Raw genomic sequence first — 15845 nt, 5'->3', positions numbered from 1 at the left:
GGCAGAATTTCCATTTCCTCCTTGCCAGGCAGTGACACACCTACTGCCCGCTGGCTCCCAAGGACAGTAGGTGTTAGTCTCTCCGCTGTGTCCTTTGCTGAGGGAGCTGCAGGTACTCAACGGTGTATTTGGAAGAGAGGTCCGTTGGAGGTGGCTGGCACAAGACCGGAAACATTTCTCGGGAACGATATGGGGATGCTTCTCACAGTCCAGCCTTTTGAAGGCCGGGCCCAGTCAGCAACTGGCTTTATAGATGAGGCTGTTGGCCTGGAGAGATAATGCCTCTGGTCTGGGGTGGTCAGAGGACTGCCAAGGTTGTTCTTCACTTTTATTTTTTGGTCACATCTAGTGGTGCTTAATCAAGGTTTATTCCTGGCTCTGCACTCCTCATGGGCTTGGGGGACCATATGGGATATGGTCCCATATGTGGTATATGGTAGTAAGGATTGAACCTGGTTCCCCTATGTGCAAGGCAAGCATCTTTACCCACACTACTCTCACTCCAGCCCCAAACCAAGGCCTTATTTTTGGAGGGGGTTCACACCTCGTAGTGCTCAGGGGTTACTCCTAGCTCTGCACTCAGAAATCGCTCCTGGCAGGCTCGGGGGACCATATGGGATGCCAGGATTTGAACCACTGTCTGTCCTGGGTCGGTTGCGTGCAAGGTAAACACCCTACCATTGTGCTATCTCTCTGGCCCCATGCCAAGGCCTTTCTAAGCTACTGTTCTTTCCTGCCTGTGCTCCTCTATCTCTGACAGAACTGCTGAGACTGGAGCGGGGACACATTGACCAGACTAGTGCCCTGTTGAGACTCTGAAACAGTTCCTAGGGGGATGGCTTCTGTGCCAAGATGGAGATCTAAAAGTGTGATGATTCCCGAGGATGGGGAAACACCCCCAACCTAGGAGCCAGGCAATATGAAATCACCACAGCGCCCCAGCAAACACACTAATGCTGGGGGTGTGACCATGGCTCCATTCCTGTCTTCTCCCACACTCCTCAGCCTCTGTCTCGAGTTCAGGCTCTCCAGTATGCACAGGGCCTGCATTTTTTCAATTTCTAGTCAGTGTGAGCTCAAGTGTTTATCTTGAAATAAGAGCACTTCCTAATGAGGAAAAATATGCAGGTAGGGCCTGTGTGGGAATGGCCCTCTGACCCCCTGGACCACTTAAGGAGCCTATTCTGGGCTGGTTCTTCTCAGGGACTCTGATGCTAGCCAGGTGAAGGCATCCAGGACAGAGCAGTTTCATAGGCAGGGCTTTGGGGTCTCCCAGGAGATGGGCAGCCTTACAGGAGATGTAGACGGTGCCAGTGGGCCTCTGCAGGCAGTTTTGTGTCCTTGTGCCCAAGCTGTGGACAAGGGAGCCCTGTCACAGCCAGGGTCCCTTCTACAGGGTCCCAGCGTTGAGTTGGCATCAGGGGAGTATTGAGTAGGGTAGCCTGTGCTCTGAGAGACTTGGTTATCTGTGATCCCTGGGGTGTCCTGGGTACAGGAAGAACAGGGGTGATGAGTTCCATCAGGAGTTGGGGAGGGCACACATGGATGGATTCCTCATGCTCATGTGCCCTGGCTAGAGGACACGGCACTGGTAGGGACAGGTTTGGGTGCGTAAGACGCTGAGGAGGGGTTTTGCATTGCATTGTGTTTGGAGGGGGGCGGTGCTTGGAGAGCAGAGAGAATGGGTGGACAAGGACACCCCCAATTTCAGATAAGGCAGGAGTTGGCTTAAGTTTTAGGGAATAAGATCTGGGGCAGCCCCAAAACAACAAGATATTTATTTTAAAGGCTCTCAATCCAGCTTGATGGGGAGGAATATTGCAGGGAGAAAAAAAAAAAAAAAAGATCTGGGGCAGAAGTCTTCAACATTATTCCAGAATTCCCAGAGTGCCCTGGAGGGCCAGTTTGGGAGTGAAGAATGCCACCGTCTGGAATGTTCTTTAGGAGAATTGTGGTTTAAAAACCCTTAGCTTGGGCCAGAGTGGTAGCACAGCAGTAGAATGTTTGCCTTGTTTGTGCCTTGATTGTGGAACAGATCCGGGTTCGATTCCAGGATCCCATATGGTCCCCCAAGCCTGCCAGGAGCAATTTCTGAGCGCAGAGCCAGGAGTAACCCGAGTGCCACTGGGTGTGACCCCCCCCCCAAAAAAAAGAAAGTCTTAGCTCTGGGTTGGAGAGAGAGATTGCTCATTGGACTGTGCAGAGCATGCAGGGGACTTGGATCTGCCTAGTTTCCCAAGCACTGGTATAGAACTCCTAGCCCTGTTGGGGGTGGCCCCAAAACTGGGAGGGAGAAGGAGAAAAAAAATGTGGGCCACAAGTGTGACTGCATTTCTGGGTGAACAGGGCCTTGGGGACAGCTAAGCTTGTGTGCCTCATCAAGCACAGCATGCCCAAGAGAAGAAGAGCAAGGGACAGAGAGACAGCCCAGGGGCTAAGGAGTAGGCCTTGCATTCTCACACCAGCCCATTCTTGAGTTTGGCTGGGTACAGCCGTAGGGGACCCAGTGTGTGGGTGTGGCCCTGGTTAGTCCCCTGCTGGCTAGTTGGCCAGGAGAGACCCAAAACCCCCAGAGCACTGCCTCAGGGCCAAGGAGATGGCTGAAAAGGCTTGGGCTAAAGCCCGTGTGAAACCTTCCAGATTCAGTTCCTCCCACTGGTGGTCCTCAGAGCACCACCAGGAGTAACCTCTGAGCATCAAGTGTTCAAAGACCAAAATTGGACATCCGCTGCCAGTGGCCCTGGGGGCCCCCAAACCTCACCCTGCCAAGCACATGCAAGAGCTTCCTGGCTCCAGAACCTTTATCTGTGTGGAGAGCAGTGGCTCGCTCTAGGGGGATTCACTGAATCCCCTCAGGAATTTCCTTGGGCAGGGATGGGGGATTTTTTGGTTTTTAGGTCACACCCAGCAGTGCTCAGGGGTTACTCCTGGCTCCAAGCTCAGAAATCGCTCCTGGCAGGCTCGGAGGACCATATGGGATGCTGGGATTCAAACCAATGACCTGCATGAAAGGCAAATGCCTTACCTCCATGCTATTTCTCTGGTCCCGGGGCCGTTGGAGGGGAGATATTTTTCTGCTTTTGGTTATTGATAAATCTTAGGCAGAGACCTCTGGCACTGGAATTCCACCCTTGCCTGAAGTTTTCTGTCTGAAGCAGCTCAGTACTTTTCTGAGGATGGGGGTGTCTTGTTTTTGTTTTGCTTTGTTTTGGGGTCACACCTGGCTGTGCACTCAGAAATCGTTCCTGGCAGGCTTGGGGGACCATATGGGATGCTGGGGATTGAACCCGGGTCTGTACCAAGTCATCTACATACAAGGCAAACACCCTACCGCTATGCTTTTGCTCCAGCCCTGGGAAGGGTGTCTTGTCTTGACTGGCCCACTCGGATGGGTCAGTCACAGATATACCTGTTTTCTGGGAATCCACATCAGAGCAACTCAGAACAGCCCCTCAGGTTAGGACCACAGCTGCGGGGGCCCAAGGAAGCCAAACAGAAGCCTGCCCATGTAGGGAGACATTGAGCTAAATTGGAGGACGGTAGCCTCACTTCCAGGCTGGCTTCAGGGTCTCTGAACCCCTGAGACATTACCAGAAGGTTCAGGCCACATGGTGAATTGGTGGCCAGCCCAACTTCCCCAAGGGTCTGTCTCTACTATCCAATCAAAGGTACTCACTGGACTGCCTGCCTCCCTCTGTCCCCCACATTGCCAGGTGCTTTGACTGACCAAAAAGAAGGCCTGGAAGGGGAAGCAGGCTGGATGTGGGAGCACTGCTATACTCCCATTTCTCACCCAAATTTGGAACTCATTTTTCTCAGGTTTGCTAGTAGTTTTCCACTTAATCCTGCTGCGGGCCCTTCCTCTCCCTGTACTTTCTCTCTCCCTCTCCCTCCAAGCATGGACTTGTGACTGAGGGGCCGTCTCCTTTTATTGTCTTTAGCCAGAAACAGATATCGCTGTGGCAGCAGGCAGGAGCACCAGTCAGGAGTCAATGCAGAGCCAGCCCCAGGAGCCTGTGAGCGTGCCGCAGACGCTGACCAGCACCCTGGAGCACATCGTGGGCCAGCTGGATGTCCTCACCCAGGTAGGCCAGGCTGCAAGGTCACCTCTGTCTGCTCTGCCTGGCACTCAGCCATTTGAAGTGTCCGGCATGTACTGGGTTATTGAAGAACGTTGTTATAGGCGCCAAAGAAATAGGATAGAGGCCAGAGCCATAGCATAGTGGTAAGGCGTTTGCCTTGCATGCGGCCAACACATGACGGACCCTGGTTCAAATCCTGGCATCCAGGGGTGACCCAAAAACCAAATGCGAGAGAGAGAGAGAGAGAGAGAGAGAGAGAGAGAGAGAGAGAGAGAGAGAGAGGAGGAGGAGAGGAGAGGAGAGGAGAGAGGGAGAAAGAGAGGAGAGGAGAGAAAGGAGGGAGAAAGAGAAGAGAGAGAGGAGAGAGAGAAGGAGAAAGAGAGGAAGTAGAGAAAGAGAGAATAGTGTGCCCTTGCATGTGGCCAACACAGGTTCCATTCCCAGTACCCCACATAGTTTCCTGATCCCACCAGGAGTGTTCTCTTGAGTGCAGAGCCAGGAGTAAGCCCTGAACACCATAGGGTATGGCCCAAACAAATCAAAATGAGCAGAATTATAACAGACCTGTTTTCTAGCTCAAATCAACTAAATAGCAATGCCAGCCCCAGGTCCTAGCTATCAGAGCCAAGCATGGGATGCCACCCAGGGAATATGCCCTCCACTCCTCTACTGGGCTATGTTGAGCAGAGTTGTGAGAGGATCACTGTCTGTTCTGCAGTGAGGCCATGCACCAGAGAGCCCGGTTCTGGGTTCCAGTTGCTTTAGCCTCTGAGCAACCATGCAACAGTCTTTTGACCTCCCCATGCGCTGCTGTGTTCCTCTGTGATGTGCTGGGCCCTCTGTCTCACATGCCTGTGAGTACAGGACAGTGTGTGGTAGGCATCTGACCTGGCCTGGTCCTATAAATGTAAACCTTAGTGTTGTACAGGGTCACTCACCTATACCAACTGAGGGGAAGAGATAGGGCTTGGACCCTCACGAGCACCCTCAGGCAGCCTCGGACATACATGGTGGCATGTTGGGGGGGTGGGGTATCTTACCTAGGCTGAGGATACAGTTCTAACAGAGGGAGTAGCCTGCAGGCCTGAGGAGGTCCAAGCAATACAAAGTGGGCATAAGTTAAGCTCAGTCTGAAGGCGAAGTGTAGTGTGGTAGGACTGGCCTGAGATTTAGCAGGATCTAAGACTCCTCTCTGGGTGCTGGGTTGCCAATCCTTTTCCCAAACCAGCTCCTGAACAGAGGGGAGCTTCACCTGGGAATCTGATGGAAATGGAGCTGGAATGGAGTGGGGGTCTTTTCCCGCCTCTGCATCTCGAACTCACAGCTCAGCTAAGCCTGTGTACCTTGAACCCCTAAAGATGTCTGGGTGGGGATTGCTCTAGGGCATGTTGGGCAGGCATTTCTGCCAGCCTGTGAGCCCTCCAGAAGGTACATGCAGAGAGAGCAGAGCGACAAGCAATAAACAAAGACACCCCCCCCCCCAAATAAAAATGATCCCCCACCTCCAACCTGCCAGAAACTGCTGAGCTCGGCCTCATGCTCTTCACAGCCCCGGCAAGTGAGAGCTCAGGGAGGTGGAATCCATTAGAGCTTTATGGGATAAAACTGGAAATTAAGTCTGAGAAGACGGTTAAAAATAGCCTCGTTGGATCCAGAGGAGTATAATAGCAAAAACATTTCCCGGCACTGTTTTCAGGGGTGCGCAGTGAAAGGTTCTGTTATGCGTTAACAGTGAGGAGCGTGATAGTAACTTTGTGGGGAACCCACGTCACAGGGAGGGAAAGGGCTCACTTGCGCCTGGGGCTGGGGGGCTGGCTGTCTGGGGTGTCCTTGTTTCACCGAACGTCTGTCAGCCACTGTGCGACACCAAGTGACATTACCTGGCACCCCAAAACGTAAGTTGTCTACCCAGACTTGCCTGTCCAAGGAAGCATGGGTGCCTTGGCTAATGGTGCAGCTCATTTCAGCTGTTGGGGGCACATGTGTGCCCCTTGGGCATGGTTCCCTCTTCTAGACTTGGACTATCAGTCAGGAGCAGAGTCCTTGGAATTGAAGAATCCCTGCTCCCTTTTCCTGAGACCCTGTGACTAGGAGTACCCCCTCCTGGGACTCCCCTGAGGCCAGGCACTCCTCGCCCTCACCCACCTTCTCCCCATGTGGGTGCTCAGTGGCCTCTGAGCCTCTGTCATTTGCCAGTACTGCCCTTCAGCCATGGCTTCTGCCATTACATTGTGCTCCTGTGCTCAGCCACCCTGACTCTGACTCAGAGGTGCCCACTGGATGCCTTCTCTGCTCTCTTCCATCCTGCCATGTATGTCCCTTCCTTCCACACAGGGATGTCTTTGTCAAGGGCCTTTGAAGACAACTACCTTCTGGCCCAGAGAGTCTGTCCAGGGAGCTACAAGGGCTGCTGGGGGGAGCAGACCAGGGATGTTTGCTGAAGGGGTTGCACAAAGCTCCTACTTGCTCCTTGGAGCAGAAGCTCCAAGGGCTTCTTTTTTTTTTTTTTTTTTTTTTTTTTGGTTTTTGGGCCACACCCGGTAACGCTCAGGGGTTACTCCTGGCTATGCGCTCAGAAGTCACTCCTGGCTTGGGGGACCATATGGGACACCGGGGGATCGAACCGCAGTCCGTCCAAGGCTAGCGCAGGCAAGGCAGGCACCTTACCTCTTGCGCCACCTCCCGGCCCCCAGGGCTTCTTGAAGCTGAAAACAGTCTATGGGCCTCTGTGCTGTCGACCCCCACCCATGGCTTTCTACGATGACCTGGACGGGCTTCTTGAAGCTGAAAACAGTCTATGGGCCTCTGTGCTGTCGACCCCCACCCATGGCTTTCTACGATGACCTGGACGGGCAACCTACATAAGTCCTGGGACTCCCCATTTGGGAGGATTGCGTCCCCCATGGAGAATCCCATGACTCGATCTGCTAGTGTTAGAGCCATGTGTCCAAGAGGGAAGGTGGCTGAGAGGGTGTGGGTTAGGTTGGGGCTGTCCAGGTAAAGGCCGCAACAGGATCTACCCATCCCCAACTGTAGGGTCCTACTGGGCCCAAGCATTTCTGGCCAATGTGAGGCTCTGGGTGGGATGCAGATGACGACCCAGCAGTGGCAGTCTTGGGTCCATCCCCACAGAGGTCTGTTTCAGCCACACTGGCCTGAGAAGAGCTTAAAGTCATGTTTCAGGAGACAAACGGAGTGAGGGGTGCTCAGAGCACCCTGGAAACAAAAATATCTCTAGGGTCAGGTCGGGCAGCACAGGAAACCCAGGACTTTAGTTCCTGAGTTGAGATGTTGCTGGTTTGAGTCTTTTTTTGGGGGGCGGGTGTGTGTGTGTGTGGGTCACACCCGGCAGTGCTTGGGGGTTGCTCTTGGCTCTACACTCAGAAATCGCTCCTGGCAGTCTCGGAGGACCATATGGTATGCCGGCATTTGAACCACCATCCTTCTGCATGCAAGGCAAATGCTTTACCTCCATGCTATCTCTCCGGCCCCTGGCTTGAGTCTTTTAAGAATTTGGTTGTGGGGCCCAGAGAGATAGCACAGCGGCGTTTGCCTTGCAAGCAGCCGATCCAGGACTTAAGGTGGTTGGTTCGAATCCCGGTGTCCCATATGGTCTCCCGTGCCTGCCAGGAGCTATTTCTGAGCAGACAGCCAGGAGTAACCCCTGAGCACCGCTGGGTGTGGCCCAAAAACCAAAAAAAAGAAAAAAAATAATTTGGCTGTGATATGATTTTGTTTTGGGGGGCAGGGCAGGCACACCCAGTTTGCACTGCCTTTCTCATCAAGTTGTAAATTGTTTTATGTTTTTATTGTGGGTTTTTTTGGTTGTTGTTTTGTGGGTCACACCCCGTGGCACTCAGGCGGTCACTCCTGGCTCTGTGCTCAGAAATCGCTCCTGGCAGGCTCAGGGGACCATATGGGATTCCAGGAATCTAACTGGAGTCCATTCTGGGTTGGCTGCATGCAAGGCAAACGCTCTACTGCTGTGCTATCGCTCTGGCCCCTGTTTTGGTTTTTATTAATATTGGGGGGAGGGCATACCTGGTGATGCTCAAGGGTTATTCCTGGTTCTGAGCTTAGAAATTACTCCTGAAAGTACTCAGGGACCAAATGGGAAGCCGGAGATCAAACCTGGATTGGCATTGTGCAAGGCAAGCGCCCTTCCTGCTATACTTTCAGCCCCTGTTTTGGTGTTTTTGCATGTAAGGAAAATGTATTTCCCGGCAGAGACTGCAGATTTCTCTTTGGGAGACATTTTGTTCTTCAGAACCCCTTGTAGGAATTATCAGAAACTGCGAGAGCTGAGGTGTGCTGTGAGCCGCTTGTAGGTGCCTCTCCCACCTGCTCTCAGCTCTCCCCACTGGAAAGGAAGGACACTAACCCAACCTTGACTGTCCTCATCACACACCTGCCCCCATCCTTTCCCCAAAATGTTGGTGTTTGCTTCCCAAAGAAAGAGCCTGTGGGACTCAGAAAAAAAAAACAACAAGAAAACGATTTTTTTTTTGGTTTTTGGGCCACACCCGGCGGTGCTCAGGGGCTACTCCTGGCTGTCTGCTCAGAAATAGCTCCTGGCAGGCACGGGGGACCATATGGGACACCAGGATTCGAACCAACCACCTTTGGTCCTGGATCGGCTGCTTGCAAGGCAAACGCCGCTGTGCTATCTCTCCGGGCCCCAAGAAAACGATTTTTTTGCCTGACTTTACCTCTTCCTTCTGTGAGGACTGAGGAGGCTTGGCTTCCTCCACTGGGGAAGGGACTCCTGGCACTGCCTAGCTGTCTCTCTCCTGGAGAAAGAGATGCTGGCAGTGACCAGCATCGTGGGGGGCTGGTTCCCTGGGGATGTACGCTCAGAGGTCTGGGCCCGGTGCTTTCTGCCCCTGCATCCTCCTGGGTGAGGCCCAGCAACCCCTTTTCACAGATGTGAGAGACTAGCTGATGGGCGGGAAAGCTGTTCTCTGCTCTCCTTCTCGCCTGAGCTCACCTGCTCCATATAGTCTTGGGTAGGGAGTGATCCAAGGGCTGGGAGGCTGGGAGAAGGGACCCAGGTCCAATAGGTGGCTTGGTGATTTTGCCTTAGTTTCTCATTATACTGCTTTATAAAAATACCAAGTCCATGAAATTTCTGCTCCATGTATCTCTACCCCCATTTGTTTTGTTTGGGGTTCACACCCGGCAGCACTAAAGGGTTCCTCCTAGCTCTGCACTCAGAAATTACTCCTGGCAGGCTTGGGGGACCATATGGGATGCTGGGAATCGACCTAGGCCCATCCCAGGTCGGCCACATGCAAGGCAAACACCCAATGGTTATGCTGTCGCTCTGACCCTTCTACCCCATCTTCATCACCCCCATGGCACCCATGCTTGAGACTGGCCACAGCCAAGTATGATGTCATGTCCAGGTCCCCAGGATTATCTGGGGGCTGTGGAGCCCTGTGATGGGAACCCACGCAGGCAGGGCAGACCCACTGGTCCTGTTGGCTCAGGTCTCTTACTTTCAGAGTTTATTATAATCCAGGTATTGAAGCACCACTGACTTCACTTGGCAAGGAAAAGGATTTTGGCTGTTTGATTTTGGTACTTGGAGACAATGGCCAGTGGCTAGAAGCATCAAGGCCTCACTTAGCTCACCCTGTGACTCCACAGAGGGTCTGTTTGTTGGCAGAGACAGGGTAGCACCAGCCACCCTTAGGTAGCCAGGCCACCTGAGCATTCTCAAGGGCTCTCAGTGTCCTTTTCTCCTGAGTGGAACAGCCAGCATTTATGGAAACAGATTCCAGAACTTAAAGCACTCACCCCTCTCCCTAGCGATAGCCTGCCCTAGGGCTCCCAGACTGAACCTGAGGGGAAAGTCTACTGTGCAAAGGCCTCCTCTTTTTTTTTTTCGTTTTGGTTTTTGGTCACACCCGGCAGCACTCAGAGGTTCCTCCTGGCTCTACACTCAGAAATCGCTCCTGGCAGGCTTGGGGGGCCATATGGGATGCCGGGATTAGAACCACCATCCTTCTATATGCAAGGCAAATGCTTTACCTCCATGCTATCTCTCCGGCCCCAGGCCTCCTCTTTCTATTTTTTCTTTTTTGGTTTTTGGGTCACATGCGGCGGCGCTCAGGGGTTACTCCTAGCTCTGCGCTCAGAAATCACTCCTGGCAGACTCAGGGGACCATATAGGATGCTGGGATTCCAACCACTGTCCATCCTGAATCGGCCACGGGCAAGGTAAACACCCTATGGCCGTGCTATCTCTCTGGCCCCAGGCCTCCTCTTTCTGAGGTGCACATGACTGAAGATGTGCCATATCCACAGACCTTCTGTCCACAGGGCACCTCTCACCAGCTTGCCACTCTGGGGTCCCTTCAACTGTTCACCTCTCTGTGGATGACTACGGCTGCCCTTTAGCCAAAGTCAAGGTCAGGACATCCTGAGTCCCCGCCACTTGGGTTTAGAGACCAGAGTCTTGTTTGTCCTCTGATAAGAAGCTGTTTCCTGAGGACTCATTCGCTCTCTGGTCTGTGCCAGACACACTTGGGGTCTGACTGAAGCCGAATACAAAGGGGCGGGCCTGGCCCTCCTCCAGCCCCCGTTGCTCTTTTTGGCATTTTGTCTGCTGGCAGCACTCAGAGAAGGGGGGAAGGGGACGTTGCCTGAATGGCAGCCCCCACCTTCTCTCCCATCTGTGGCCAGGGCCTCAAGCAGCCTTCCCTCAAAGAAGCTGCAGATTGGTGGCCCCCACTCACCAGATGGGCCCGAATGGCTGTGGTTACCTCTGGGGCTTGGGAATGTTCCTGGTTAGATAAGATTTCTCTCCAGAGGCCCCGGCAAGGCGGCAGAAGTGGGTAGGGGAGGCCCATGTGGGCACATCTCGAAGTGGGGAGACACAGGAACCCCAGATGTTTTTGCTTCAAACCCCCCCCCCCTGCAAGCCCAAGTTCCGGGACAGTCTGTTTTCTCAGGCTGTGACAGGCAGCCCCAGGCGGCCCCTTGGCACACTCCCGAAGACGTGTTGCTGGCACAGGGCCACGGCTGGGGGGAAGCAAGAAACAGGAAGTGTGGAACTCAGCAGGGAAGTTCATTTGGGGCTGCAGCTCTGTGACCCCTCTTTCCGGTCTAGAACCAGCTGATAGCTGCAGAAAACCAGCCTAGGTGAGAGGCCCGAGTTTTCCATCACAGATTCCCCCAACCCAGGAGGGCAAAGGACTGTGTGAGCCTCGAAGTGGGGGGTCCCGCTGGCCCAGACGTTTCTTGGCCTTCCACCAGCTCCCAAGCGTACCCACCTCTGACGTGGGACGGTAAATGAATGACACGGACACGGACAGACGGTTGGAAAGGTCCAGTGAGGGGATGTAAGGCAGCAGGTGTTCCGGCCAATGTCCACAGTCACCCTCAGCCCGGTTTGGACTCCGGCTGGCGTCTGAGTCCAGCAGAGCCTGTGGCCGAGCGGAGACTGATGTCTCAGTCACACACTCGGCTACTCTGGAGGCTTAAGGCCCAGCCAAGGGCGGGCAAGATCCAGGGGACCTTGCCCCAGGACACTGGAGGGGGCTTGGTGGGGTGCTACTGGGTAGGCCCAGCGCACCACTTCTCTGGGGCTTGTCCGCCAGAGGAGAAGGCTGTGTGTTTTGGAGTCGCTGTGAAGTGGAGGGGAAGGTAAATTAGCCAAGACTCCCTAATCCCATGGCTAAGCCACCAATAGAAAATAGTGTTTCATGTACTTCCTGAAGAGTGCTAATCCCCAGCCTGGTGGGGCCCGTCAGAGAAATCCTATATCCCTGAGATAATGTGAACCAGAAACCCAGGCTGATGGGCTCCAGGCACAAAAGCTCGTTTTATGCTGTTTGCAGCAGACTGTGGGGTGGGGGCAGGGGGCTCCACAGACGGTTGCTGAGGCAGCCCCCCACCCCCCGAGAAGAGTTTCTTTAGAGGCGAGTCATTTTGTGCAATGGCTGCAGCTAAGCCCGGGCAAGTGGGCAGGTCCGACATCAGTCTGTGAGGGAATCCCTGAAGCCCCGGCCTCGAAGCTTTGATCAAATTAGGCCCTAGGTAGAAAGGGGAGGAAACTGGGTGCTTCCTGGAATCCCACCCCACACTTGGTGCACCCCCACTTCCTGTCCGGACCAGGAGGCTCCTTCTCTTCCCAAGCAGCTTGCTGAGCCCCTTCCTGCTCCCCTTCATCTTTTTCCTCTCCCACCCTCCTCTCAACCCTGTCTGATCCCAGGCCCAAGCAGGGGTGGGGGTCCTCACCCCACCTGGCTGGGTGGCACATCCCCAAGATCAGGCCAGCCCCTGGTCCACAAAGCCCTGGGCTGGGAGTCGGGTGGGGCAGCAGACGCACATTCTGCACCCTGTGGCTCGGTGCCATGGGTCCTTGAGGCGGAAGGCAAGAGCGAGCATGAAGCCCTCACTTTGGGTGCTGACACACACACCTTGTGGCCAGTGTTGGCGTCTCTGACTCAGAATCCCTACACAGTCCACTGGGGACCTCACAGGCGGTGTGGTGGTGGTGGGGGGGGTCAGGCTTCCTGTTTCCAGGGAAGGAGCTCGATGGGTTCCTGGGCCCCTGAGCTGTGGCCACAGGCTGGCTGTCACATCCTCAGGAAGACAAGGCCCTGCATGTTTGTTCTTGTTCTCTCTCTTTCTCTCTGTGTGTCTGTCTCTGTGACTCTCTTTGTGTCTCTCTGTCTCTGTCTTTGTTACTCTGTCTCTCTGTTTCTCTGTCTCTGGCTCTCTTATCTCTGTGTCTCTCGTCTCAGTGACTATCTTTGTCTCTCTGTCTCTGTGACTCTGTCTCTGTGTCTCTTATTTCTGTGATTCTCTGCCTCTGTGACTCTCTCTGTCTCTCTGTCTCTGACTCTTTCTCTGTCTCTCTCTCTGTGTCTCTCTTTGTTTCTGTCTCTGTGACTCTGTCTCTGTGACTGTCTGTCTCTTTGTCTCTGTCTCTCTTTGTTTCTGTCTCTGTCTCTGTGATTTCCTGTCTCTGTGACTCTGTCTCTGTCTCTATGACTCTCTGTCTCTCTGTCTATCTCTGTGTGTCTCTCTCTCTGTGACTGACTCTCTCTCTTTCTCTCTCTCTCTGTCTCTCTCTCTCTAAGCTGGAGTTGGCAGGAGACCAGGCTGAGCTGGGTAGGCACTGGGCCCAGGGCCCTGCTTTGTTTTGATAGCTCACAAGACCCCACAGCAAAGAGATTCCCCCTTTGGTTCATCTGGTTTCGATCTCTGGAATCCGAGTGAAGTCAAAGTTGTGCTGCAAGGAAGATTGATTCCACATTTCTCCATCTTCTCAGTGAGGCGAGAGGAAAACGAGACGTTACGTCTTGTGCAGTCGGAACTGGAGCCCCATCCGCTGCCTGGCACCGGCGCCCCCCAGGGTGTGGCCGGGCAGCCTGGCCTCCCTCTCTGATGCCCAGGGCAGCGGCAGAAACCCTCTTCCCTGCCTTCCGCTTACCTGCTTCCTGCCGTGGGGGTGGGGCTCGGCCACCCCAGCCCTAATGGGGCCACTGCCTGGGGGAGCCCACATCAACCCTAAGCCTGGAAGCGATTAGAAGGAACTTGCCATCACAGGCCGACCACGTGCCCTGATGGTTCACCGCAGGCCACCCTCTTGGGGGCCTCAGCCCCATCTGTGCCTGGCCCAGAGCAGCAGAGGCGCCATGTCAGCACCAGCTGTGGATGGATTGACCGAGCATCACAGGGGCCCCCATTCAGGCAGCACCCTGGGAGTCCCAATGGCAGATAACTCAATTACACCCACTCAGGAAGCCCGTGGTCAGGGCTGGAGTAATAGCACAGTTGGGTAGGGCGCTTGCCTTGCATGTGGTTGACCCGGGTTCAATCCCCAGCATCCCATATGGTCCCCCGAGCCCACCAGAAGTGGTGATTGAGTGCAGAACCAGGAGGAACCCCTGAACACTGCCAGGTATGCCCCCCCCCCCCCAAAAAAAAGACCATGGTCAGGGGACCCAGCAGTCACAGGGACTGCTATGCCACCAACCCATACCCATTCTATGACAGGCAGGAGAGGAGGGCAGGGCTAGGGGAGAGCACTGAAGTGACAGGTAGCTCAGGTCTCTGGTGCCTTGGGAATGCCCCCCGAATGCCCTTTGTTCCCAAGCGACTGACCAGGACAGGAACTCAGCACAGAAGTAGTGTGGAGGGCAGATGGGAAAAGGCACCAAAAGTCTGTAGGAAGACGAGGCCTGAGTGCTGGAGGAAGCCCAGCAGAGCCCCATCATGGCTGCCCTGACTGACCAATACATCAGCCAGAAAGCATGAAGCCGATGGCCTTTGTCCTCCTTCCTGCCCTTCCTTACGCCACCCTCACCAGTTTGCCAGACATGGTGCTCTGTGCAAGCTCCTCCGCCAGCCACATTCCTGGCTGGTTTTAGGTCCCTCCTCACTGCTACACTCTCATCCCTCTAGAAGCTGGACATCAGCAGTATGTACCTCATCCATCTCTGTAGTCCACTGACCTGTTCTGCTCCTGCCTCCTGTTTTCCATGTTCCTGGGAGGCCCCTGAGGGACAGTCCACTGTCAGACTCACCTGAGAGGCCTCCAAACCCGGCGGGATTGAGGATGTGATGGGGACCAGAGTGAGGCAAAGACGCGTGAGGAGTGGAGAGCTAATCACCTCTTTTATGTTCCCTCCATTTAAAATGTGCTTTGAGGGGCCAGAGCACCAAGACAGTGCTGTAGGTGCTTGTCTTGCACTTGGCTGGCTCCAGTTTGATCCCTGGTCCCCCATGTGTCCCCCAATCCCTGCCAGGAGTAATTCCTGAGCACCGCAGGTGTGGCCCCAAAACAAAACAAAAAATAAGCTTTGCTGTCTGCTCAGGTGTGTCCGTGCCCTCTGAGCAGTCTCTGAAGACACATGACAGATGTGGTGTGTGTGGATGCTGCCATCATGGTCAGGGGCAGGAATACCAGCTCAATTGTACTGCTACATTTGCACATGGTATGGGACAGAGGAGAACAGCGGCTGAGGGACTCTGTGGCTTTCAGGGCCCTTGGTTTGTTCTAAAGTGCCAGTTTTTGTTTTGTTTTGTTTTTGGGTCACACCCAGTGATGCTCAGGACTTACTCCTGGCTCTACGCTCAGAAATCGCTCCTAGCTTGGGGGACCATACGGAATGCTGGGGGATCGAATTGCGGACCATCCTAGGTCACCTGCATGCAAGGCAAACAACCTACCGCTTGTGCTATTGCTCCGGCCCCGTGAAGTGCCAATTTTTGTCCTTTTTTTTTTTTTTTTTTTTGGTGAACCTCCTGTGCCAGGTCCAGACAGTGTGGTGTGTCTCTTCCCCCAGAACTTACTCTGGACCCAGAGCTTGGCCCATAGCAATAGGAGGCCTTCCTCTAGTTAGACCTGCTCAGCCCTGAGCCTGGCAAGGCATCAAGACAGTGGGGCTTCCCTCTACCAGTCCCTCTGACAATGGACCTGGGACCTCTCCTTCACTTTTCTTTGTTGGTTGATTTGTTGATTTGTTTTTGGGCCATTCCTAGAGTGATCAGCAGTTACACCTGGCTCTGCATGCATAAATTAACTCTTGTCAGAAGGCCATATGGAATGCTAGGGATCGAACCCGGGTTGGCCACATTTAAGGCAAATACCCTACCTACTGTGTATTGCTCTGGCACCTCTTTCACTTGTGACATCCCCACAATCTCCTGCTGAACCTTAAACGCCACTCCCTAACAGTTCCAAGAATGTACCCCCATCTTTGCACCTGCCAGACCATGTGCTTAGAACTTTCTTCCTTTAGCCCA

At 54.1% G+C, this 15845-nt stretch overlaps 1 protein-coding gene across 1 annotated transcript in view; it reads left to right on the top strand.

Moving 5' to 3' along the window:
• Positions 1 to 15845, top strand: part of POC1A (POC1 centriolar protein A) — a 71641-nt gene that overhangs the window by 47648 nt on the left and 8148 nt on the right. Inside the window, exon 8 of the mRNA XM_049776713.1 lies at positions 3942 to 4085. Within this exon, the coding sequence (XP_049632670.1) occupies positions 3942 to 4085 (144 nt within the window). The remainder of the gene's footprint in view (positions 1 to 3941; positions 4086 to 15845) is intronic.

This window comes from Suncus etruscus, chromosome 7 (assembly GCF_024139225.1).
Source record: "Suncus etruscus isolate mSunEtr1 chromosome 7, mSunEtr1.pri.cur, whole genome shotgun sequence".
Lineage (NCBI taxonomy): Eukaryota > Metazoa > Chordata > Mammalia > Eulipotyphla > Soricidae > Suncus > Suncus etruscus.
Note: the sequence above shows the minus strand (reverse complement) of the source record. Positions and strands in the feature narration are given on the sequence as shown.